This window comes from Ambystoma mexicanum, chromosome 3q (genome assembly GCF_040938575.1).
Source record: "Ambystoma mexicanum isolate Mex_15411 chromosome 3q, UKY_AmexF1_1, whole genome shotgun sequence".
NCBI classification, from domain to species: Eukaryota; Metazoa; Chordata; class Amphibia; order Caudata; family Ambystomatidae; genus Ambystoma; species Ambystoma mexicanum.
In genome coordinates, this window is record NC_090926.1 from 623,845,668 (window position 1) to 623,872,951 (window position 27,284).

The following is a 27,284-nucleotide window of genomic DNA, read 5'->3' on the forward strand; positions in this document are numbered from 1 at the left end:
GTGGCGAACCATGCAGGTAGCGCTTGTTTATTCAGCTAACATTGAGTAATCAATAGTGTTTAGGGATGAGAATATACAGGCAATAGTTCAGTTATGTTTATACAGACTGCAGCCTAGCAATACATTTAAAAAAAAGAAAGTTGCTTAATTTACCACCTTTGGTCTCTTTTTCCTCCCCCACCTACCTCTGTGAAGCAAATGGCCAGGCATGGCTTCAGTTCCATGCACCTTGGTAGGAGCTGCTGTTACCTAGCAGCAGGATAGCCAAGGACATCATTTGAGTGTCTCCAGAGGAAGCAGCGATTACCCCTGGCTTCCTCCTTTAAACCCCTGGCTCCGTTCTTGCGGCCTTAGGGTCAGATACAGGTTACAAAAGAAGAGCCATTGAGAGAAATCAAAACGCGCTCAGAGCTATGTCTACTGTGAGGGGTCAGAAATGAAAGCCGGATACAAAGTTGTCATTTTTTTGGTTAAAGACTTATATTAACATAAACGGGTTGGGAAAATGCCTCTTTGACACTTCTCTAAGAGAAATTTCCCTAAAACCCCAAAACTAAGGATCTGTCTTTGTCAGGATGTCAGAAATCAAAACGGTCTTTGTGTCCAAAGATCTGATCCTCACCCTCACACTGCAAACTAAATAAGGTGAGCAGGCAAATGCTTTAACCTGGTGTTTGCAACAAAGTGTTCCCAAATGGAAATATAACAGCTCCAATAAAAATGTTCTGCAAGGTAACAGAACCTTGGTTTCAGAGGGCGACTCCCTTCCCCTGGATTCTTCAAATGAAATGGCAATGCCTATTGGTGTAACAGTTCAGTGCGTCTTTTCTTGGGCCACAACAATCCTGTTCGGTACAAAGCCGTTTAGCCTCGTCAGTTCCTTCTTAATGCACAATCTTCAAGGGTAACAGGCCTTGCCTCCAAAGGTTTACTCCCTTTCCCTGAATTCTTCTCCAACCTTAATGACTCTTGTGATTGCCTGGTCTGCTTCCTTACCAGGCGTTTTATACTTCTTATGACTACCTGGTAAACACTTTTACCAGGATTTCTTGTATTCATAAACAACAGCTCCTTGTTTACATCCACAAGTCCTTTCTTGGCACTTCTTTGCAGGTTTGCAGTTGCCTGGTATATTCCCCTGCCAGGACTTCTTAAGCACTCATAACTGCCTGGTTTAATCGCCTGCCAGGCTTATTTCTATATGCTTTTGACAGTTTCTCTTTACATTCACAATTGTACTCTTTTAATGTTCCCTTTCAGTATGCCCCATATCGGCATTCCATGCCCTCACATATTGTTAGGCGTTTTATTTGTATTCTGCCTTTTTGACTCACAATCTTCTTATTGTTTCTGTTTCTGCAGCTTTACAAATTTCAAATTGTGTTTGCTGTGGTTGCTGAAATGCACCGGGGTCCCCATTTTGCAGAGGCTGACTCACTGGCTCTGTGTGGCATTTTCGGTCCCATTTGCGCTTATGTAACGTCACTCTGCTGCTTTCCTTTCACTCTGGAGCATTTTAACGTCCCTCCAGTTTCTCCCTCGCCTCTGCTCCTGCGCACCTGTTTGCCTCCAGGCCAGGTGACGGTAAGACTGCTTCCTCCAGCTGCCGAACTCCCAGGAATTGTCTCGTGGTTCCTGGCATTTCTGCGGCCCTGCTTGCTCATGTAATGGTTCCTTCCCTATTTGCTAACGAGCCCCTTCGCTCTGCCACACTGACTCATGCCTCCAGCTTCTACACCCCTCCAAGGGAGATGCAACGTCTTCGCCTGAGCAGCCTATCATAATTTGGTTTCCATTTTTAAATGTCTCGGACACAAGTGCTTTCATAAAACAACTAGCACACTCATTGAGCTCGAGGCTCCTGTTGCTCTGAATCATTTCCTTCATCCGTCTCATCTCAGTACTTAGATGGTATTGGGAATTGCATCCACTGATATCGATGGATGCATTGTACTTGGAGAGTCTCTCTCAGTGATTCCATATGAAAGATAAATTCTATATGAAGGTGAATTAGAACTGAAAAAGGTGTTCTTGGAGCTTTTACTTTTCAGACCATGGATGGCAGATTGGCCTAAAGGATGTTGGGGAAAAGATTTTTCTATTTTCCCTAGATAAGGGAAAAGATGCATGGCAATAGGCCCTTAGGGAATTGGGTATCAGGGAGTCTTTTCCATGGGGAAATGGGAGATACCTTGTCTCATGCAATGAAGTCGGGAAATCTCCCGGGAAATTTTCCCCCCCCATGTGATACTACCTAACACAGCTGCCTGCTGGGTCAGGATCAGGTAGCGGCTGCCGTCCCCTGGCCACATGGGAGGAGGTCACTGCAGGGAAAACAGTTGCGAGTCCTTCAGGGTCATCATACTACATTCTAAAAATGTGTTGCAGGCTCAGAAGCACAAGAGAGCATTCACATGTTAGACCTGTGCATGTTCCAGAACTGTTCAAATGATGGGCTGGGATGACAATGTAGCACTGGCAGCACATTAATTTGCATCTGGAGAAGAAGGTAATCAGTGTAAAAAAATAATGCTACAGTATTTTCTTCGTGTATTTATTTTAAGCACTATGTTTTGCTAAAGCTTTGATAGTATGACCGCCCACAGGGACGTGAAAGATCAATCAACTACTTTATATGCTAAGTTCACATATTTTACATGTTTTAAAGGCTCACGAATAGCTTTCACCTGTCGCTTAGTGCCTTATCCCATTCAGGCAATGTCAGCATAGATTTTTCTGAAGTGTTTCAGGAAGGAATTTACAAAGATCTTCACTGCCACAATTAAAAGAATTCTAGCTTTAATTTTAAACATGAGTAGCTTATATTAGGGAGAACATGCTTCACTGAATGAGGAACACTGAAAGCTGATTGAGTGCATATATTTGTTTTGCATTGCTAAATATTTGCTACTGCATAGATGCCAACAACATCCATGTTAATTCGAGAGCTACTTATCCATTCCTGATTTTCTCTTTTTGTTTTGGGGCTTGTTGACTAGTATAATGAGAAAAGCCCATTTCCAGAAAGTGAACAAAATTGACTTGATGAAGTGGGATGGACAGGCTTCATTCTGTTGGTGCATGCTGCTCACAGCAGGCATTGGCAAAGCCAACTGTTTTGGCTTTTGGTTAGGCATGAGCTCTGCATTATACAGGCACTGCCATAGTATCACTACCTGGTCATAAGAAGGCAACAGCTGAACAATGGTGCCAGTGCCTGACAAGTGCTCATTATTTAATGCCAATGCAAGAGCCACAACCGTTGGGTTTTGCAACGTTTGTTGGAACATGAATTAAGGGCAAGGAACGGATGCAAGGACAAACATACTGCTTACACATCAGGTGGCTGATGGTACACTTGGTTAAGACCGTTTCATTACACCAAGAGCTGGTTTATAGCTGTAATTATGCCTTTGCCTTTTAGAATGCTGCTCAGAATACACAGAACTAGACTTTGTGATCCCAGGGGGCAGGCTTTGGGCATGGAGGGGAAGGTAGTCAGCGGGAATGGCCATAGGGACTACAATTGCCATGGGTGGGTTAATATTCAAACAACACCCAGAGAAGCTGTGTTCCACCTTGCATCTCATCTCTCTACTTGTGCAATTCCCATGATAATAGTTTTGGCTTGTATGCAGCACTTTCAACACCACCTAATACCCTAAACTAAATGGCCCATTTCTAAACCAGTCTGTAATTGCCCATTTCAGCTCTATACTGTCTTGCCACGATACCTTTTACACACTACAAAATAATTGCAGAACAAAATACATAAATGTAGCAAGCAACGTCCCAAGTGCTTAACTGTATCCTTATGATAAGCAGAAGTAGTTGTAAGCTTGCTATTTATGTACTTCGAAATTAATTGCAGTGCTGTTGCGAGGAATTCGACCATCCACACGGTGGGTGTACGCTCGCGTGGGTTATTTTGGGGAAATGTTAAATGAAATTGAATGATGATGGGGCTAATCCACGCAGATTTTCCTATACTCACCACACAACATACTCTGGGTGGACACATCCTACAGGCGCAGTCCCCCCTGTCATATTTAGTTGTGATATGACAGGAGAAGTACACAATGCACCTCCGGAAGGAGGAGGACCAAAAATGTCCCCTGCCATGGCCAGCATAATTAAATGACAAAGGCTCCATGGATCCACCCTGTAGTTTTGTTGAGTTTTGTAGCTGGTGGCATCAATTTGCATACAAATCAGAGTAATCCAAACAGGCCCACATGGGGCCTGGCTGCAGAGGCTAATAAAGGAGACGGGAAACCCCAACAACCTTTCATATGCAACTGTGTTAGCCTGAAGCCAGCTCCTAGCCTCAGTATTGATTGACAGTGTCCTGTCATGTCTCGGATTGCATGTTTACAGTAGTTCACCCCGCAGAGAGACCCCATTCATAAGGCACGAGAATATGGTTTGCAGGAGCCAGAGAGCCTGGTCTCACCACAGCTTCAAGGGAGACCTGCCGCTTTTATCAGGAACCGCAAAGAGCTCCATTAACCAGAGAGGCCCTCTGATTCACAACTGACAGGGAGATGGGTGGGACTTAGTATTACATGATATCACCCCTTTACCTTTTCTGTTGTAAAGCACTCTGGTTATGACCTTAAGCATACATGAGATTGTTGGCGGGGGCTGTGAAGGCATCTTGGAGTGAGACACAGACAGCAGATTCTGAATTAGCAATAACTTTAACTTAAATGTCAGGATGGAAAAGGACCATCTTGACCTATCCTGTGGTGGAATTTCCATACCAAACCCAAAGTAAGAAAAGTCAAAGTCCAAGAGTTCAATTTACGAGTCTGAGTCCAAAACCTATGTTTGCCCTCACAACTAATCTATAGAAAGTGTAGGGATGTCAGCAACCAACAAAACAGTATTCAACTGAAATTCGGAGCTCTGTCCAGCTCTCAGCTTTCTTCCAACTCCCTTCCCAAGTATAAAGCAGTTCCAGACAAATTCTCAGGATTGCCTTAACTTCAGGTGCCCAGGGATGACTTGACCAGGGCACCGTTTTTGAATCTGCATTTCAAGCATTTGTTTGTTTACATTGTGTGTCTGGGTGCAATTTGTATGGGGTGGCTGTCCCGAGGTGAGGGCAGTAGTGCTCTAAATATTTGCCTGGCTCATTGATATTGCACAGCTTTGTACCCTATTCCCATAGTTTTGCCCTTCAAAAGGTGCATCACTTCCTGCTCGTTTACCAACTAACATTCCACTCCCATCACATTCAGGCCCCACAGCTGGATATAATTAGTGCTCATCTGTGCACCAATCATGCCTCTGACCTCAACGCCTCTCCTGAGGAACGGAAAGGGGGATTTGTTTTTGGGGCAGAACTAAGAGTCGCAGCTCCACACCACGGCCTGTGCTCTCATCTGTTCATCGTGGATCAGGCCGTAACATCTAAAATGGCGTTAGTTCTGTCTAATTGGCCCCCCCACCCTGCAGTTACCACGCTACCTTGCTGACTCCATCTTGCACTTATTGCCATTCTTCCACGTACCACTGCCCGATCTATAACCTCTGCAACTGTAACAAGGCATCTGTTGCTATATGTGGGTATCTCATATGTGTCAGACCTAAATACAGCGTAATGTGTTGTCCGCTGCAAAACCTACACTCTGCGTCCATAGGGTTGTTCTCTAATAGGTTTTCCTCAACCTGAACCTCTTTGACTGACTGACTGACTGACTGGGATGCTGTACCTGCGTCCCAACACAAGCGTGTTACATGCAGGAAAGTCAATTATCCAGTATGTCAAATGAGTTTTCTAGGACACTGTTTGCCTATTGAGCAAAAGGCAGATTGATCTATTTTCACAGATGTACAATTTGTGTATATTTAAAATTATTCAGTTATTTCTATTTTTAGAAATAAACAGGACTACTCAATATTGTTAAATTGGGGGTGCCACAGTCATTAAAAGAGCTTTATTAAATAAATAAACACTGTGCGTGCCTGATATGGGGTATTTGGACAATTCCCCTGAACTAGGTATAATCCGATTAAAACATTTGACAGCCACACTATTGGCATAGGAAGTGAAGATAGGAGAGGGATGGCACACAAAGCCTATGGGGGAGAAAGATGGTGTTTGCCTTTTTACCCACTCATTGACCACCCATGGCCATTATAGTTCCTATATCCATTTCCACTACCTGCCCCTCCCTGTTCAACCCACACATCACAACCCAACCCCCACCCCCCTCTAACCCCCTCCACCACCTTCCTGGAAACTCTTTGTGCTAGTTCTGTTTTTGCATAGAGATGCCAATGTTAATTCTAAGCATTGTTCTGAAAGGTAATGGCTTAATTGCAGGTGTAAAACATCACCATGTGTTATATACATGTCCTAACCAAGTGTGCATTCATCCACCTGTTTCGTAATCAATATTTGTGTCATGGCACCCTTTTCTTGCACTGAATTCCTGTTGCAAACAAGCATTGCCAAAGCCACCAGTTGTGGCTCCTGTATAGGCATTACTCAGGCATTTGCCAGGCACTGCCATAATATGCCCAAGTACTTATACCCTTTTCCAGGTATTGCCATTGCAAGGCCAGGTAGTACCTGTATGGCAATGCCTAGGAAATGAACATGTGATGCCTGCACAAAAACCAAACTGTTGGCTTTACCAGTGTTTATATTTAATTTTCAGTGTTCTATATTTCATAGCTGCCACAAATGTCTTGCGATACCAAGGGTTTGCAAAAGAATTTGCGGAACCGATCCGAAGGCCCAAAGATGCTTTATTTTTTTGTGAAGAATGTATATTGCCCAATGATACACAAAGTAGTATATGTACCCAGGAACACCATAGGAAGGATGTTAAGTTCCAACATCTTGGTTCAGCACCCAGTGAACATACAGAGGTCCTCAATGTATATAGTGACGGAGTGTCTTTGCGAAACATGAGTGCTCCTGAGTGTAATGCTGTGGATTGCAAGCAGGCTCTGTGGTGAGGTCACATTTACTGCAGCAGGTTTTAGGTAGCAGCCTTTCCCTGTAAAAATAGCACAGCAGACAAGCTGCATTAGCTACAGTGTAGGGAGGAAAATAGACGAAGCACAAGAATCGCCAGAATAAACAGTAAGAGCCTTGTTGTGGATGATCACTGATTTACAATGCACGAAACTCAGCAGACCTCTACCTCATGAGGATTCTCGTTACATGTGTCCTTTACAACTAGCACTGCTCTGCCCAGCATCAAGTCTAGTTTCGGCTATTTCTTGAGCAGAAAAATGTACTATATATCAGTAACCGTATGTATATAACAATGGCACATAGACACAGCATAAGGAACCCGCGGGCATGACCTAAAACCCCATTATGGTAGCTCAGGTGGGTGTAAGCAACAAGGGTTGAGGTCAGTGCACACGTGTGGAGAAATGTTTATGAACCAGGTACGCAGGGACTTTGGTGATGAGGTTGATGCTGATGGGTCAGTAGTTGGTAAGCAGTGTCTAAGTTACTGCCATGTGCTTGAGTGCAGGTGCCCATATGGCTTATGAGGAGGAACATGAAGCTTGTTGGGTTTGTTTGGTTATTTGCCCACCCATTGACTGCCCCTGGCCATGCTAATCTCTATGGCCACCCCCCCCCCACTTCCTACCTCTCCCCACCCAAAACCCCTCCCCATGTGGTGAACTTTCTGAGCTCACTTTAACCAAGACTTCCCATCATACTTTGCACTCGGAACGCATGGCAGTGTTTTTTCAAAGCTGTCTTCTGAGAGTGCATGAATTAATTGCACTTGTAAACCCGCTTCTGTTGTAATAAAAATGTCTTATTCAGGTCTGCCTTCTGTCACTCGATTTATAAGCACTGTGCATGTCCTTCACTGAAGTACCATTGAAGACAACCGTTGGTAAAGCCAACAGTTTTGGCTTGTGTATATGTATTAGTCATTTGCCAGACACTGATATTAGTTGCCCAGGTACTCATACCATTTTGCACTTGCTACCATCAGTGGCCAATTTATACCACTACAGCCATGCCTGGCAAGTATCTTTCCCATTTGCGCATAAAAGCCCAAACTGTTGGCATTGCCGAGGCTTGTTCTGGTTTTGAGATAAATCTGCATTCCTTGATTCATGGATACATTCCCAGATAGCACATCTCTACCAGCAAACACAATTCACTTGCCATGTAGACTTCGGCAGAGTAAGCCGGCTTGGTCGAAGTGTTGATAGCATGCAACTCTGAAATTTACCCTGCACTTGGTTTCCACTAAACATATTATAATATTCCTGATTTCCATTTCAAGAAGTTAAATGCCTTTTCTACTCAGAAATGCCGCGTGCTATTTTTTTCAAGAAATGTATATAATAGGTAGTAGTCAAGCAATAATGGCAACCAGCAGAACTCTTATTAAACAGCGTTTTCTTCTGCTTCCATGTAGTTGCCGCATCAACCGCATCCTGGAATCCCCGCGAGGCAACGCTCTGCTGGTCGGCGTAGGCGGAAGCGGGAAGCAGAGCCTGACGAGACTGGCCGCCTTCATTAGCTCGTTGGAGGTCTTCCAGATTACGCTGCGGAAAGGTTACGGCATTCCTGATCTGAAGGTAGCCCCTGCCCGCTTCCCTCCAGAGCCCGCTGTAATGCGGCCTCGTGTCTGCTCTGCAGTCCACTGGCCGGCCTTCATTCGCTGGTTTTATTGCACCTCACGCTGTGGCCCGCGCTAGCGTCGTTGCCCGCAGCGATGCATGCTAGTGCGAGGCCGCCATTTTCCACCATGTGTTTATAGGTTGAACATTAGCTACGAATTTTACCTCTCCTGTTGTTTTATATCTCGACCGTGAACTAGAGATTGTCACAGCTTATTTGGTATTATTCACTTTATTTTTGGGAACCTGCATATCTTCTGTGGTTTTCTCCACGTTTTACAGCGGTGCTCCTTTTTTCTGACTCTCCCCAGTTCCCTTGCCTACCCGTCACCCCGCCTCCACTTCTCTCTTTTATGAAACCATTCCAATTCTGTACAGCAACCTCCAATACCTCTGACAATGAGGTTATACTGGAATCTAAACAAGGGTTGCTCAATTATATGTTCCACTGTACGTCTCACCGAAACGTACATGATATGATATGGTATTTATAACGCGCCCGTACACAGGTGTTTCAAGGCGTGGCACGGCATGGGAGGGGGAACAGAGAGAAGACAGACAACAATCCTATTAGGCCAGGTGTCATTCAGATGAAGGGAAGACACACGTGCAAAGAAGACCCAGTCCAAACCAATGAAGACCCCCAAGGCTAGACTGCTTATTACTTGCAGAATGTGCTGAAATTAAAATAAAACTGCACCAGACATTCAAATGTGGCAACAAGAGGCCGAAAAACCTACTCTCAGACAGAAATGTATATATAGGGTCAAGCAAAAGAAAAAAGATAATGGGCCTCATTACGAGGCACACGGTAGCTGTGCTTGTAATACCGGGGCCGCCATTGGTTTCCCCCGTGTCCTGGCATGGGCAATTACCGGGCCAGTACAGCCTTTCCGGACCCGGTATTTGCCCATTCCTGGGCACGAGAAAATGTTCTTCCCCATTCCCATGTGAGCTCCATAGGGCTCAATGGGAATGGGCAAGCCGGATGCACCGGCACCGTTATAAATGGTGCTGGTGTATCCGAAAATGCTCTGCTCGCGGGTACCGGCATGGACACCAGGTCAGACCTGGCGGCTGCAATGACACCCGCGAGCAGAACGCGTAGTTTGCCGGTCCGGGAACTACGGTACCTGCATGCTTACCGGTACCGTAGTTCCCAGACTGGCAACCTTTTATAATGAGGCCAAATGTGCTCTTTTTCTTGCGTTTAGCTGTGAAAAATATACCTTCAACCAGCACTGGCCAATGGGCCGGCTCTTGTCTGATCTGAGATTCATCATCAGACGTCTGCCCTGATCTTGGACTGGGCCTGCATCAGCTGACAAGGCTTTACCGAGCCCCCAGCTTTCCTTGGCAAAGCTGGGGGCTCGGCTCGGTGATCTAATCTGCTCTGTGCTCCTTCCAGACACCATTCAGTGTTTGCAGGGACTATTTGTTGAGCCTGTTTTCTTTCTTATGGCCTGAAAGCGACACCACAGTAATCAATGGGTCATGACTGTCACTGGGGCGGAGGCCATCACTGTTAAAAGAAGGTCTTCTACACGCTGGGCGCACTATTGTTTTCCAAATGTTCACGTTACACTTTCATAGAGAAATGTGTTTATTTTTTGTCACAGGTCATATTTATAAAGATGTTATATGCTTGTCAAACTGCTTAATAACAAGGGCTTCTGTTGTGCCAACAGCAGTTATTAAAAAATTAAACTATGGGTTCATGGGCGCCCACCTTTATTTTCACTACAGGGGCAGAACTACCCCCACCTATGCCCTGAATATAAGAAAGCGGCCAGCAGAACCTATCCCCTGGCCAAATACATTTTTATAGCACTCGTTTTCTTTTTATAAGGAATTGAAAAAAGTCATACTATGAACAGTTTTTAATATCAACAGTCTCTCAACCTTCTGAGCTACCCTGGTAGCCTTCTACTGTACAGCTTGCCTATGGATCCCTTAATGTACTAAAAAATCGCTGCATTACCAACAGTATTTTGGGTGCACCACTGCCATGAAAGTGATTTAAAAGGAAATTGATGTAAAGTGTCGAGTTTAAAAGAAGCAGCATGAATGAAATTGCACCATATTTAAACTAATATTTTGAACATTTCCTTTGAGTGGAGTTCAACTGCCAGCTCCGCCCCCTCCTCCGAACTGCACCCCAGCCCTTGTGGGAATCCCCCTTTATATTTGTTTCCATTCCCACCACTGCCTTGAACCAATTCTGAGCGCTAATCCCTAAAGCTAGTAATAATTACCAATCCGATACATAGAGGTGGCCATTAGAAAACACCTAAAGTGTTTCTGTCATTTTTTTCGGGAGCAAATGCAAAAAGTAAATATCGCTGGATGGAACCCACTGATGTGTAGCACAGCGACGGCCATCACAAAAGCAGTAAAGCATCTTAAGGCAGCCAGTGCTCCAGGCTCCAACCAGAAGCAAGCATCCTGCAAACAATTTCACAGCATACATTTATAACTGAAATCATACCCGGCTCATGGAGAAAAAGAACGTGTAGATCCATTATAGAAAAATGACAACCTCTGACCCTCCATCTTACAGACCCGGTCTTCTTTTCGATATGAATTGTACGGTCAGTTCTGAATTGGTGCTGCAGGGATGGATGGGTGGATGGATGGATGAAAAAAATAATCTCTATCTGGCCAATGGGGCTCTTGTTTAAGCCTCTTCAAGGTGGCCTGCATTTTATAATGCAAAAGTTACCTTTTAGGTTGTCTGAGAAGCAGGAAGTTCGACCTACGTGGCTTTGCTTGACATCACCGCAAAACATGATAATACTTTGTTCAGTGGCTAGCCATCCAGTACAAACAGCACAATACAAAGGCAGAACACGAACATATAAAAACATTTTAACAATCAAACACTACATAACCATATGGTATAAATGCAATTCCCCTCACCCAAGCACAGTTAAAGTACAATTCATAATTAAAAAGCAGTTCCATTTACCTTCAGTGCATGCAATATCACACATTAAAATAACTTCTAAAATGTATAAAAAAGGAACAAATCGAAGCGGATGAATACAAACTCAGATACCTACTAATCTATAAACCTTTTCTTAACTGAACAAAGCAGTTAAAACAAATGTAGCTAACACAAATGCTGATTCTTTTCTGTTACATAATTTATTAATTTGCCTTGCCTCCCTGCCTAATGTGTTATATTAACAACAGTTTAAGCCTTTCTGTTCTTGTGATAGAATGAAAAGGAAACAAGAATACGAGGTAAGCAGTGGTTTAAATAAATTTAGAACAATGTGGACAGTATTTAGAATTTCTAGTGGCCCACTTAGAGGTTAACACTGCCAGGGGAAGGATATCTAAATTAAACTGTGTTACTGCAATTCTATAAATTAGGTTTTCAATCCAGTTAAGTAGGGTTCAAAACCCCAATTGAATTTTTTCACCCAGGGCGTTGGAAGTTAATAATCACTGGAACTGCATAGCCGATCGAGGAGGCTAACTTGGGACACCATTCTGGAGTCTACTAGAAAAGGTTTCCCTGCACAAGCAACCTGAGGAGCGCATGGCGTCGCAGTGAATTCCTATTCATGCAAAACTATAGTTCAATCTGCATCCCTTTAAAATAACATGCTGCAATATTGGCCAGAGTTTCCAGAGCCCAATCATTAAAGGCCACCTTTAGCTGATTTTTAGTTCTAGCTGTTAGATGGCACTTAATGGCCTCTTCATTTTTCCATTCACCGAGTGCTCAGCTTCTTGCCTCTGCCTCACTCTGACTGACCTTCCTTCTCCATTTCAAGCCAATCAGGAGCAGGAAGGCTAACGGCCTCCCCCTGTTCCAAAGGCCCACTTTCTAAGGAGGCTCTATGCCTGATCTTGCAGTGTGTCCACTCCACCTGAAACAAGCAGCTCCTTCCTGCTGGGTGCATCTGAAGCTGAATTTCATCATCTCTACAGCATAGCTGTGAATTCCAACATCACAGTTGAGAAGGTAAGCCCAGAAGGGGCTCGGGACTGCAATTTAGCACATTTAGAGTGTGTTTGATGGCAAGCACAACATTAATTTATTTCCTGCTGGGTTTCACTTTTTTGCTGCTTTGCAACCCTCCACCAACGTGTGCTATTTCATGCTGTGGCTGTGTTTTTGGCCAGTGGGCCATGCGGTGCCTTTGTCGTCTTTGCACCTTTTAAAATGGCCACTTCATTTTTCCATTCACTGAGTGTTCAGCTTCTTGCCTCTGCCTCACTCTGATTGGCCTTCCTTCTCCATTTCAAGCCAATCAGTAGCCAAAAAGCGACTACCCGCCACCTGTTTCAAAGGCCCACTTTATAAGGAGCCTGTCTGTGCCTGTCCGGGCCGTGGAGGACCTGGAGAGCCATTGAAAACTCTGTTCTAAGTTCCGTACCACAGACTAATTCCTGGACTGATCCTCTGGATCAAAGGCCTCCCATGATCCCTGCAGTAATGACTGTGAATTGGGCTGTTCTACCATTAATAACTCCCCTGAGCCATTGCCAATGCTGTACTCTCAATCCATTATCTTAACTAACCTCATTTCTTTTAAGCATTGCTTGTGTTCCATCTGCATTGAACAGATTGCTGCCACCTTTTTAAAAAGAAAATCGAATTTGGATGCAATAGCCCAAACTGAAATGTAGCTGTGTACACTTCAACACTGTTTCTCTGCTTTAGCCTAAAATCAAATTTGGTGTGTGCACTTGCTGCACTGTATTTCTTTCTGCTCAGCTAAATTCATACTTGGCTGTGTATGCACTGTTACTATTTCTTAAAATAGTTTTTTGCTGGCTGCACAACTGTTACTTTACTACCTTTTCACAAACAGTGTTGCATTTGCCGTGGAGTAAATCCTGCATTAACATCATGCACATGCTACCTTGTCCTCATTGCCCCCCCTTGTACCCTCTGCCCCCTACCCCCTGTGTTTTGATCCACACCCCCCATCTCCTCCATGTGCCTCAGTACATCAGTATGTAAGTGTCCTCCACACCACTACAGCTAGCTATGTCAGCATCTATCTCTCCTATCTACTCTAACTGCTTCTCTATTTCCTATCCCTCTCCTATCACTAACTCTAGTGGGAAGAAACTTAAGAAGGACATACTGGGGTCCAACCCAGGTCTTCCTATTGCTGACACCTATGTCACGGCTTCCACCAGAGAGACTCTCACAGACATCCTCTTTGTTGTTACCTCACCCTACCTGTGGACCCGTTACATGATCACCTTTCTATCTCCTCTTCCCCCCATTAATGGCGGCACCTGCTGGCAGGTCCTCCTTGACCTCTTCGTCCTTTCCAGGTTCATCATTAATGTCTATCGGAATGGAACCATCATGGTTCACGGTCCTCAACCCAACCTTCTTCTCTTCGACAGACTCCTTCCTCACCTTTCAAACCTTACCTCTCCCCATGCACAGGCTCCCTTGCCGGCTGTGCCTTCCTCCTCCTCTGCACAGGCTCCCTTGCCCACAGTGCCTTCCTCCTCCTCTGCACAGGCTCCCTTGCCCACGGTGCCTTCCTCCTCCTCTGCACAAGTGCCCTTGCCTGGCTTCACTGTCCTGGCTCCCTTGTCGGCCTTGGCTCCCCCGCCATCCTCCACTATCCCTCTGGCTCTCTTGCCACCCTCGGTGGGCACCACCGTCCCCTGCAGCCCTCCGCGGAAGACGTTCAAAGATGGCAAGCTGCTCCATATTGCCAGGCTTAACTCTTACTCCATTGTCAAACACTTGTCTGACATCTGCAACCTCCTTGAACGCCTGGATCTTGATGTGCTCGCCATCACAGAGACATGGCTTAAGGACAGCTCTGTCACAAGCGTTTACACACTGCTCCCTGAAGGATACGAGATCCTCTCTGTGCCCAGGTCCAAGGAGTCAGGAGGGGAAGTGGCATTGATCTTCCCAGAATGGATACCTGTGTCCATCATCCCCACTCAGGCCTACTCCTCCTTCGAGTACCTAGTCTGTAGGCTCTCACTCTCTCCTAAATCTTCTCCTTATGGCCACGTTCTATTGGCCACCAGGACAGCCCACTCTTACTTTCAGAATGGGCTCACCTGGCCTCTTCTCTACTCTCCTCCTCCTCTCAATTCATCCTGCTGGGTGATCTCAATATCCATCTGGACTTTGCTGACTCCTCAGGACCTTTCCTCACCCTATGCGATTCTCTCTCCCTCTCCATCTTACCCTCTGGCTCCACGCACACAGCAGGCCACACTTTGGATGCTTTAATCTCCACCAACATCCCTCTCTCTATCCCTCTCACTACCTCTCTCTCTTGGATGGACCACCCTCTTCTCACTTGAAGCTCTCCTCTCCCTTTGCATCGGTACACCTGGTGCAGCTACTCGGCTTCAAAGTCACCAGACCCATGAAAAGAGCAACAGTGGCTGCATTTGCCTCCACCTACTCTCCACCTCCTACCGCTGACTCCCACACAGCCCTCGCTAACCTCAATCTCTCTATCGCTAACACCCTTGATACTCCTGCCCCTGTTCCAAAAAGTGCAACTCTTGGTATGACTCTGTTCTGGTTGCCCTTAAACGCAAGTGTAGGGCAGCTGAGCGGATATGGAATTCATCTGGCTGACCCTCTGACAAACTGGCCTGCCGCCTCCTTTAAAGGCAACTCTGCATCCACACAAAAAAAAGTATTTTTTCAAGCCTGCATCTCCGCGGCATCAAACAATAGGGGTGAACTTTCCAGTCTGTAAGGAACTAGCAATTCCTGCAGCAGCCTCCTCCTCTGTCACACCCATCCAAGACCTTTGCTCGGCCCGGGCTGCACACTCCACTGAAAAAAACGAAGACATCCTTTCCTCTCACTTCCACACCACATCATACACCAGCACTTCTGGAGCCTGCCTTTGCCCCTCCATCACTTCTCCTCTCTTCTCGCACTCCGGTCACACCTGATGAGGTCTCCAGACAAGTCCAGTCTATAAAGGGATCATTTAAACAGATGGACCTCTGCCCCTCCGAAACCAGTAAGGACAGCATTGACTCTCTCGCTCCAGCCTTGGCTGATCTCTGCAATCTCTCTTTTGCCAGTGGAGTTTTCCTAACGTCTCTTAAGCACTCCCTGTGCACCCTCTGCTTAAGAAACCCTCTTCCGACTCCTCCATCCCGGCAAACTACTGCCCTATCTCTATCACCCCCTTCCTTGGCAACCTCCTAGAGAAGCTTGCTGTCTCTCAGCTCACCCTCCACACTAAATCTGCTGGTTGACTCCACGTCCATCAGTCTGGCTTTAGAGCATCCAGATGCATGGAAACTGCTCTTCTGAACACCCATGAAGACTTGCTCTCAACTCTCGACACTAACACCCCCTCTGTCCTCATTCTTCTTGACCTCTCCTCTGCCTTCGACACAGTAAACCACAACATCCTGATTGCACCTCTCCATGACACCCTGGTAATCACAGGTCCGGCTCTGGCATGGCTAAACTCCTTCCTTTCTGACCGCCCATCCTCAACGTCTACATGGCTCCCCTGGCACGTGTGATTGCCACTTTCATCTCTAACTTCCAGTGTTACGCGGCTGACACGCAACTCTCCTTCAGGCTACCCTCAGCCACCTCCTCTACCTCACTCATATCTATCTGACTGTCTGCGACTCAGTCATGGTGTGCTGCAAACGACCCCTGCCTCAATGCCAGGAAGACTGAGATTGTTTGCATTGGGACTACTGCTCATGCTTTCCCACTCACACTCTGGCTGGCCTCCCTTGGCCCTTGCACCTGCACCCAGCTGTGAGGCAAAAAACCTTGGGGTCATCTTTGACTCCACTCTCTCCTTCTCTACTCACATTTAGACATCTCTAAAAAGTCCAACAACCAGCTGCACCGCCTCACAGGTACTCTTCCTTTTCTCACTTTCTCGCAGTGGCTCATGGTCTCCAGGGCCCTGGTTCTCTCAGGGCTGAACTACTGCAAAAGCCTCTTTCTCAACCTCCTTGTCTCTTCTCGGCGCCCTCTGTAACTCATCCAGAACAGAACCGCAAGACTCATCCTTGGCCTCAAGCCCAGGGAAAGCATCTCTACGGCAATGAAATCTCTCGACTGGCTCCCCGTGGCTGCAAGGATCAAGTTTGAGACCCTCTGCATTGTCCACAAGGCTTTCTGGGGCCTCCCTATATTCAACAATGCATACCTAAATACTATTCCTCCTGAGCCCTCTGCGTGTCCACCTCCAACCTTCTGCGAGTGAGCCAGTTCTCCAAACAGAGATTTGGAGGGAGATCTTTATCCTCAGAAGGGGCCTCCCTATGGAATAGCCTCCCTGCTGCCCTCTGGCTTGAGCCTGATCTCCTGAAGTTCAGGAAACTCCTTAAGACATTCCTCTTCTCCTCTTCTTTTTCTCTCCACTCTATCCCTCTCTCCCTCCTTTTTCGCACACCCTGCCGAAAGGGCCGCCAGGTGTACCTCAGAGTCTCACAGGTCCCTGGCACCCTCGCCATCCTCTCGCACTTGCCTCCGGGCCTTACACTTGCCTCATTGTTACTGCACTTGGTCAATGGGTGGCATCTCTCAGCATGTACCTCAGCTTTTACTGACTGGGCACACTTCGGCTCCCCTTCCCCCTCTGCACTTATCTCCCAGCCCTGGACCGTCTTGCACTTGTACGATATGAACGTACCATGCCTTGAAGATTTGTCAATCTGTCTTCCCCTGTCCCCACCTCCATGCATGGTGGCGCTTCAATGCACTTGGAAAAACTGCAGAATCGTTGTCAGACCTATTTGCTGGTATCTACACTGTAGTTGTATTATATGCACTTACTTTGCCATTGCAGATTTGTAGCGTTCAGAAATTCAAGGGCTCTGAATGACTGTTGCTTTTTCCCCTTGTCCCCTCCCTCCTTGAGCACTTTGAAACACTTGCTTTGTGTATAGGCACTTCACAAATAAACATTACCATACCATATAAGTCAAAACTGTTGTATTGGGATTCAGGTAGGGGCGAGATGACATGTGAGAGGAACACTAAGCTTGTGGGTGTTGTTTGGGTATTTACCCACCCATTGACTCTCCATGTCATTGCTAAACCTTATGGCCATTCCTCTCCACTACCTGCCCCTCTCCTCCCAAAACGCATCCTCTGGGACCTCTTTTACTCACTCTATCAAGCAGTTGCATCACGCTTCAGCAGGTCAGTGTTTTATCTAAGCAGTCTGTTGCGAGTTAATGGCTTCATTGCAGCTGTTCACGGCTGCTAGTGTAACAAAAATGTATTAACCAAGTGTTTCTTCAGCCACTTTATAGCTCTTCCTTGCATTGAAGTCCAGCTAAAAATATGCACAAAGCCAACTGTTTTGCTTCAGATATTAGATAGGCATTTGCCAGGTACTTCCATCAAATGCCCAGGCAATCACGCCATTTTCCAATTGTTGCAATCCTATGGCCAGAAATTACCATTGCTAGTGCCCACCAAATGCCTATCCAATACCTACACACAAGCCTAAACTGTGGGCTTTGCCAATGCTTGTTTATTGTGTTAGTGCTGTCACTAGAAACATATCAAAGGTGACCGAAATCAAGGTCGAATAGCGTAGATTGAAGGCATTTCCAGATGCTACCCGCAAGGCCATTTCTAATGGACCATAGAATCCTTGTTATCCAATATAAACTCACCTTTAGAATTCAGACGCATTTGGAATATAAACTGCTTCAAATACGCCTCATAAATAATCGGCCGAAGGGCAATTTCCAAATAAACGGGTATGGATGTGGCATGGGGGGGTTGATAGTAACTGTCTTATACATTTCCGCACGGTTTCTCCCAGGCACCCATCAATGAATGACCCCTAAGCTTTGCCCTGCAAATAGCAGCAGCGCATGGCGGTGATTTATAAACCTGCGGTGCAGGTGGGGCAGCGTTGAAACCAAGTTTACACGCAAGGGAAAGGGTCGCAAAGCGAACGCTGGGCTCTAGGTGGACACACCTCTGAGATCAACGATTCGGCTGTGTGATCACTCTTGGTCACCTCATTTCCTATATCGCCTAGCAACAGAGCATTTATATTGCCAAACCGTGTAGGATACTTGAAACTAATCAGCACAACCTTCGACTTGACCCCCGCTTCCCCCAGTTCTGCTAAGGTAACCCCTGGAAATTACAGCATGACACAGTGCACGCGTGAATTACATTTCATGAAAGGACACCTCAAACTTACTGTATGTTGGGACACAGACATTTGACATCTTGAATAAGGCGGGACACTTAAAGGGTGTCTTTTTACTGAATACTGTGCAAATAAGGGAATTAAGCAAGGGCGGATGATGGCGAGATGGAGCCAGCCTTTTCACTTTTTACAAAAGTTCCTTGTAATTATTGCAGCTTCTCTAGACATGTTATCTGTAAACTGCATTAAAATCACATGTCTGCTTTATGACCAAGATTCAGTTTCATTCCAAATCAGGAAAAGGCCTCTAATTGAATTTGGAAGCCGGGTCCACATCCAGTAAAATAAATCACCCATTAACCGCAGTGAATTAAAAGTGATTGTTTTGGCACGAGAAAGTGATTCATACTTCCCAAAAGTTTGAACTTTATGGCATTGCACTATAAAAATCCGAAGACAAATGTCTATACCTTACCATCACACATACCTTATGTTGGACACGCACACATTTGACAACTTGAATATAAGTTGAAGAGGGTGAAAAGGCAACCCTAAGGTTTCCCACATGTTGTGTTAACCATTATTTCCAACATCTCGACCACCTCTTCTACACAAACCTAGGCTGGCTTGCCTGTTGAAACATAGATCCTTGCCAACTCCACCGCAAAACTCAGACTCTTCGTAAGGTGATTTTGGAAAAAATGCTATTTTCCAACTAAAGCGAACATCCCCCACCATTCGAGAAACAGACATCGCATATTTGGAAGTAGAAAGCACACGATCGACCTTGACATATGCCTCGAAGACATCAAAACCTAGATCTAACAATCTTGTTGACATCAATCACTTTATGTCAAATCGACTTTGGCTATCCTGAGCGACCACCGAAAAGGTCTCCTCTTTCGCGCCCTGATGGACAAAGAAAAGTGGCTAGCCTTGATCAATTGACCATGATGGAAATCTAGTATCGAACGCTGTGCAGCAATCAATGGCTATTTTGAGGTTAGGGACATTCAAGGTAACTCAGAAGTTCTAATAGTATCAGACTTTTCTCGTCAACATCTCAGAATGGATGCTGTTGAAGCACGCAAGGCTGAATGCCTTTCTGTGAGGAACCTCCTTAAAGTACAGCAAACCTTGCTCTTCCATGACAACATGCATTCCCCTATACTTAAACATTGCTCTGTTATCATGCTGTCAATTTCCACCAGCTGGCTTTCTTGATGTTAATTTCTGTTCCCATGATGGTGGTGGCTTCGTTCTTTTCTGTGACAATTTCTCATCATTGCCAAATCCCTATGGTGGGGGTCAGCGGGTTCCCTATCGCTTGCACCGAAGCTCGTACGTGCATCTACCCATGTCAAAGTCCAAGTGTAGGGCTCACATGGAACAACAAGATGGAATTGTCAGCACTTTAAGTGCATAATTGCACTGCCCATGTTAGTCAGCATAGGCAGATCAGCCTATCTTGAAATGCAGAGGTTTTCGAACTGGTGGGTGACTTGGAAGGTGTCAAGTGGGCGATGAAGGGACCCTCACATGCCCCCCTTCCATGACATGTGACTGATCTTTCCCAGCCATACCAACGGTTAAGACTGATTTTCTATACTCCAACCTGGTGGACAGATCTATAGAAGGCCAACCTATATTGTGACTTGGACAACTCTGGGAGCTGTAGACAAACTTGTTCGAGGTATCAGTGATGAGAGGTCTAGGCTAAGTCTGAAGATGTGGTAAGCTTGTAAAGGGTCCACAATGAGTACACACAATGGGAATCAGAGAATACTCTTAGTATGTATACAAATATTTATTTATGGCCAAATATCACTATGAAAAGTTACCACTGACAGAGGTATCACACACACTAATAATAGATTACATGTATACAGTCACTAGAGTAGGGCATAATACAAATCAAACCCCTGTAAAAGAAAGTACAGATTACTGTATGCACTACAGGTCCACAGAAATTAACCCTAACTTCAAAAGTCCTTACCCAAGTTGTATGGGGCCTTATGCCCAAAAGTTCAGGAAAAGTTCTGAGACAGTTTACGATGCAGATAATAATGAAGGTAAGGTCTCTGGGGTCCATTGAAATGGTTCCAAGGGTTAGAGGACAGTTTACTCTAACAAAAGTGTCCACAACATTTGGAAGGCTTGCTTGAGCGAGCAATGGCAAAGCCAAAGTATAGCAAACATTTGATAAAAGTTAGGGAAACTTTTAAATGGACCACTGTCACTCACCCCCACACTCCTATTCCTCAAGGGACTTGGCAGGTCAATGGAATAATGTCTGAGGGTGTTTCTCCCGCTGTCAATCTCAGTTTATGATTCACAGAGGCTGCAGGTACGAGCAGCTCTCCGGTCCGTGCCTTTAGCTGGTGCAAGGACTCTCGTATGAAGAATGCATAAAAACACGATGCAGGACCCGGTGTCCGGACATTTTGTCGAAAAACATTTCGTCGAAAGACATTTCGTCGAAAGACATTTCGTCGACAGAATTTGGTCGAAAACCAAATGGTCGAATTTTGTGTATTTATATATATATATATATATATATATATATATATATATATATATATATATATATATATATATATATATATATTTTTTAGGTTTTAGTTTAGGGAAAAAAAGGTTTTTTTTAGAAAAAAAAGGGGTTGGGGGGACCCCCCCCCCCCCCAAAAAAAAGTGAAAATAAAAAAATTAAAAATTCGACCATTTGTCTTTCGACCAAATGTCTTGTCGACCATTTTGTTTCGACGAAATGTCTGGTAACCGCAGGACCCCTCTCAGGACTGGATTTGACTCAGGTAAGCTATTTTGGATGGTGGTCATCCCCCCTATCTTGGATGCCCTTGATGCTAGGACTCCGAAATGTCGCTGAGGTAAGTCTTGTAGAACAAGCTGATGATCCCCCAAGTTCCAGGTCTCAACACGAAACAGCGATGTCGGCAGCACAGTGGCCCGAACTCCAAGCTGGTCAGCCACAGGATGGTCCTGGGACACTTTCAATGCTGTTCTTTGCAGGGTACTGAGCAGATGTCAGGAATGGATGTTCCCTCCACTCCACGGGTCATAACTCCCTCGCAGGACTGCTGAAGATCAATAGCAAGACAGGCCTCCTCCAGGCAGTAGCAGAAGTTGGTCACCAGGCCTCCTTCAGATGGGTCTTCGGTCTCTTCACGGATCTCACAGCTGGACAGGAGTCTTGGCTCCTTCAAGCTACTCCTGGATCTCTGATGAGTGGGTGTAGGGGTCCTCTTCTTATCCTAAAAGCCAGGTAAGAGCCCAAACTCTCATTAGTCAATAGCAGAACTGGCCCCTCCTCCTCCCCCCAGGCAGTAGTACAATCAGGACCACTGGCGGAAACACTCATGCATAACACTCAGACCCACTGAAACCAGTTTGTGAGTTGGGATCAGACAGTCCTAACCCACATCATGCCGGCAAACACACATAGTCCTCCAAGTAGCCCACCAAAAGCTTCTGCTTTGCCAGGCACTGGAAGCCCATATAAGGATTTTCCTGGCCTCACGTGCCAGGAAGAAGGCTAAAAAAGATGGCCAAAGGACATTCGAAAAACCTTGTGGCATAGGAATGTTTGGTCACTAGCCACAGTAAGTGGCCAAACACAGTAAATGCGGTAAGGTTAAAACGAAAACCCCCAAAAATGGTAAAAAGTCACGGCTGCCACCAGCTTGTCCATTTAGCACACCTAGAGTAACCAAAAATCCTTTGAGTGTTACCCTAGGGCAAAAACAAAAGTGTACCCCATTGTACTGCATTGTAAGATGCATTGTACAATAACAAGTTACCACAAGTGATAAATTACTAAAAGTAGTAACAAAGTAACTAGACTAAGGGAAACACTGTTTCTTAGTAGTGGCAGCCTGAAGGCCATGCCAGTTTACCCTTAACAGATGAGAGCAAAAGACAGGGTAGAGAACTGTAAAAAGTACAGGTCAAAAATAAAAACAAAAGGTTTGGGGGTCCATGAAAATGCAAGGAAAGGTGCAGTAAAGAGAAATCTTTACTAACACCAACCTTTTACATCTACCTGTCAACCAAGGCCACCTCTGTTAGTGCAAATCCTTTCCCAATGGATGAGGAATAATTCTCAGTGAATCCAATTGGGGTTTAACCATTAACAGTAAATAGTCATGCACTTATCTTAATTTTTCTGGAGCAGCTGTGCTCATCGACTCACAAGGGCTGCATGTCATTCAGAACCTATGAGTTGCCTAATGTTGTGGCGCTGATAAGGAAAACAACCTCTGACAAGCACGTCAATTATTTAGAAAATTCAGCCGATGCCGGCATGTATTCCACTGAGAAGATTTCATTAATATTGCAGCATGTTATTTTAAGGGATGTGTATTGAAATATAGCTTTGTATGAATCAGAGTTGACTGTGAAACCCTGTGCTCTTTTGCTTGCAAGGAAACCTTTTCCAGTACACTCCGGTATGGTGTCCCAACTTGGCCTCCTCGAGCAGGCATGCAGCTCCAGTGATCATCTGGTTGGTTTGGTAGTTTGCAAAGGCACTGGGAAATGATCTAGTGAGAACCCCCATCTTAGAACACGGCCCAACATAAATGTCATGGAGCAACTACAGTTCTGGTGCTGCTCAGACACCCGTATTTTAATAAAGGATCGCTGCGCAGGATTTCGCATTTTGCTTTTATTCCTACAAAAAGCATGCCATCCTTTTTCAGGTTCTGTGCTATGGTTTACTCTTAGCCTTCTCCACATTTCATTTTTCCACTAAACAATGAGTATTAGGACTAGCAGTGAATAAACATAGCTTTGTCTCTTGTGGCCATAGCAAGCCCACTGGGCATGCTGCTTGACTCCAAACGTCTCCCAGACCTAAACATGTGGCTATTTTCTGCATATAATAGAACAGTACACCCTCAAGTGCAACTGCCCTAACCTTTTCAGCAACAGAGTGCAGAAAACATGAAAGGTTAGTCAATACCACACTTCCGCACAACCAGACGAACATATCACCCAAGTCCTACTGTAGACTAATTGAATCCTCATTGAAGGTATTAGCAGTGCTAATCTTCCAAATTGAATTCAAGTTACTACCACTGGTAACTGTGGCTTTTCACTTGATTATGCATTGCAGTTAGTGAGAAATGGAGGAATTACCTTCAGAGGTAATTCCACTGGAGTCAATTCCTCAGTTCATTTGGAGTTTATGACTCGATGCATAAACTGCCGATCATACCTTCATATGGGGTTTGCCACTTAAAATCAGGACGACTGAAAAACACTGGAGGTAATTCTGTTACCTCCATTTTATTTCAGTTATTTTCTAAGATGTAACAAGGTCCCTTATATTCTCAGCAGCACAGTGTTGACAATGGCTCACACTTCTCTAAGCAGATAGTGGGGGTAGATCTCTCTCCTCCGCAGGAACCTTCCTATGAAATGGTCTCTCTGCCCCTCTCAGGCTTGAGCTGGATCTCCTTAAAGTCCAGAAGCTTCTCAAGACCCTCCTTTTCTCTTCCCCTCCTCTGCTAACAGCCCTATTTGCCGCAGTGACTGGTTGTCTCGTTCCCTTTGAGTTCTACAGGGCACCAATCCCTTGCCCAGTCCACCCCCTCCTCGCACTTAGCATTCATTTATTTATTTGTTTAGATTTATATAGCGCCCAAACAGCCCTTGGGCATCGAGGCGCTGTTATATGTGATGAACTTGGTTACAGGGGGCATCAGGGACACCTTAGGAATCAATACAGATATTTGCATACATTTATACATAGTAGGCAGGCTGTATACGTGGCAGGCAAGTAGTATTGACAGTGTGACGTAGGTGAGGCAGCCGGGGAAAGGGAATGGGTGCCTGCTCTCTGCTTAGATAAATGTTTGACAATCAGAGAGTTGGAGATGGAAGACTGGAGGGATCTGGAAGGAGAGTATTTGGTGAGAGCAAGTCCCAGGTAGTGTGGTCTCCAGCCCCAGACAGCCTTATGGGTGATGGAGCCTTAAAGAGTTATGGAGGCTTATAGAGTTATGGATTACTCTAACACATTCATTCCTCTCCATGACATCTTCACCCTGGCAACCCTTTACACTGACTTTGCTTTAGTCTCTCACCCCACTGCATCTCTCAAAGGAAGGTACAGGTGTTGGTCTCATGATCAGCAAGGGCATAGCATCACCCCTCTATCTCCCCCCCCTGATTTTGCTCCTTCCTCCTTTGGGCATATATGTCCAACTTCTCATACCCACCACTCTTACTACCATTCTCATCTACTGTCCCCAAGCCACCCTCCTCTTCCTCTTTCATAGCATATGGATGGCTGGGGACGCAGGGTGGTGTGGGAGGGTCATCAGCAGCATAATGCGTTCATGAGACCCCTTCTGGATCTCATTCCAGTAGCTCTAATGGATGCCCCAATGCTATTTAGTTTGCAAACCTTTACAGAGTCAATATATAGTAGTGTATTAAACCTGCTGAAGGTGCTGTAAATGGGAGCAACTCAAGACAGATCTGAAATCCATATTCAGTGATTACAGTTTTTACGTATGTATGCAGATGTACAAGCCAGTGCTGTGCACTGTGTTTGGGGAGAATTTGGGAGGTATGATGGCACTCTAAGGCTGTGGGGACTCATCCTTGGAGAGAATGTAGTTTGTAAGGAATATCTGGAAGCCAGCCATATTTGGGATGTTCTCGATGTAAGGTGGTATCTAGTTCCATTGATTGTGAGCCAGGAGGGAGAAGGAGCAAAAGCAGGAGGCAGCACAGGGTAGACAGAGGATGCTTAGGTTGAGGAGGGCTTAGGAGTATAGAGTGTTATGGGTGCTTATCGACAGATGAATTCTGCTAGATGGGCAGGGAGACAGCCCATACATGGAATACAACAAGGAAGAAGTCAAATAGGGAGTTATTCTGAATTGTTAGGCACCACATGTATAGACAGAATCCAGAGAAGTGTGAGGATTGCAGGAGGCTGTAGAGTCTATGGGTTGAATATTTCTCCATCTTCTTGCTGAAAATCTGCATCATACCATGTGTTCTTCACCATCATCGAAGAATGTATGTGGGCCAGCTGACTCAGCTTGAACCAGAGCAAAACATGTTACACCTGCTCACCACAGATTTCCTAAAGAGTGAGTTGGAATCTGATGATGCCACAATCACTATCGCTGACATTCAAGCAAAGGCTAAATCCGTTTTTGTGATTTTTGACTCCTTTCTCTCCATGTCTGCCCAGGGAAATGTTTCTATCAGCTCATCAAGCCATTACCTCATGATGTTAAGACATATCTGCACTTATTTTGTCTGAATGTAATTGCTGATTCCCATGCTATAATTGGCACCTAATTGTATTACTGTAACATATTGTACATAGTTGCCAAAAAGGTACCATTCACCGCCTCCAGGTTTTGCAGAACACCACAATCAGGATTGTGTAAATTCCCATGCTGGCACACATTTCTCTGGTGTTAAAAAAGCTACACTGGCTTCTTGCTAGGCATATAATAACATTTAAGGCATTGACCTTAATGCACAATGCACTATGTAGACAATGCCCCAACTGCCCCAAGGAGAAAATAGTATTGACTAAAGTGACGCCTTTGTTTGCAGAATTCAGGACTTGTAGTCCTACCACGCTATAAATCTAACACTTGCCTTGAGAGTATTTCTTCCACCTCTAAGCTAATGTTCTATGGAATGCCCCTCCTGAAGAGTTCTGGAAAACTGAATGTTAAACTATCTTCAAAACATGGTTGAAGACTCTTCTCATCTAATTCTCTGTCCCCTCATTGGCATCCGTCACTTGGTCTAGCACTGTGATACCCGTTTTGGTCATTAAGTGCTATAGAAATTTTGCTAAGGTCAAATAAAAGGAGAAGAGGTGTAGACACTGGGGGATAAAGGAGCTCTAATTTAGATGGTTGAGCTTTTATAGAGTGAAAAGTTAGATAGAAATTGACTTTATAGCAATTTTGCGGGTTAAGGCTAGCAGCCACTGCAGTGGATATGAAGTGCTTAAGTTTTGGGTTGCTGTTAAGGAGAACCCCCCAGAATGCAAGCATCTTGGGTTGGGATAAAGAGGTCAGCGATAGAAGACTTGGAAGCAAACAAAGGGCACGGAAATGGATGCCAACAGAGAGAGCGCTTCGTTTTGGAAGTTGAGTATTGTTCTATACACCCCCATCCACTGATGGATAGCAGACAGGCATTTAGTGATGCAAGAGGGAAATTCAAAAGTAAATGAGGGGATGAGCAGGTGTGAGGGTTATTGGCAAATAAATTAAATAAGAATCCAAATGAGCAGTTGAGTTTGCTGAAAGAGGTTGTGTAATGTGTGTAGTGGTGGGGGCCAAGATCAGACCCTTGCTGCAAGAGTACTTTCTGGAGGTGGGTAGCAGAGGAGCTACCAGTATTGCAGAAACTGGAAAAGGAGCAATCAGCCACGTATGAGTCACCCGAGCAAGGATATTGCCAAGAACCTCAAGATGTGGGAGATTTTGCAGGAGAGAGGGTATGGCCAACAATGTCAAATCTAGCAGCAAGCTCAGA

The 27,284-nt window shown here is 45.2% G+C and overlaps 1 protein-coding gene across 2 annotated transcripts in view; it reads left to right on the top strand.

Annotated features, from left to right (window-relative positions):
* Positions 1-27,284, top strand: part of DNAH9 (dynein axonemal heavy chain 9) — a 1,527,051-nt gene that overhangs the window by 860,476 nt on the left and 639,291 nt on the right. For both annotated transcript variants that reach the window (XM_069654516.1, XM_069654515.1), the window contains exon 44: positions 8,412-8,574. In XM_069654516.1, coding sequence (XP_069510617.1) covers positions 8,412-8,574 — 163 coding nt within the window. The remainder of the gene's footprint in view (positions 1-8,411; positions 8,575-27,284) is intronic.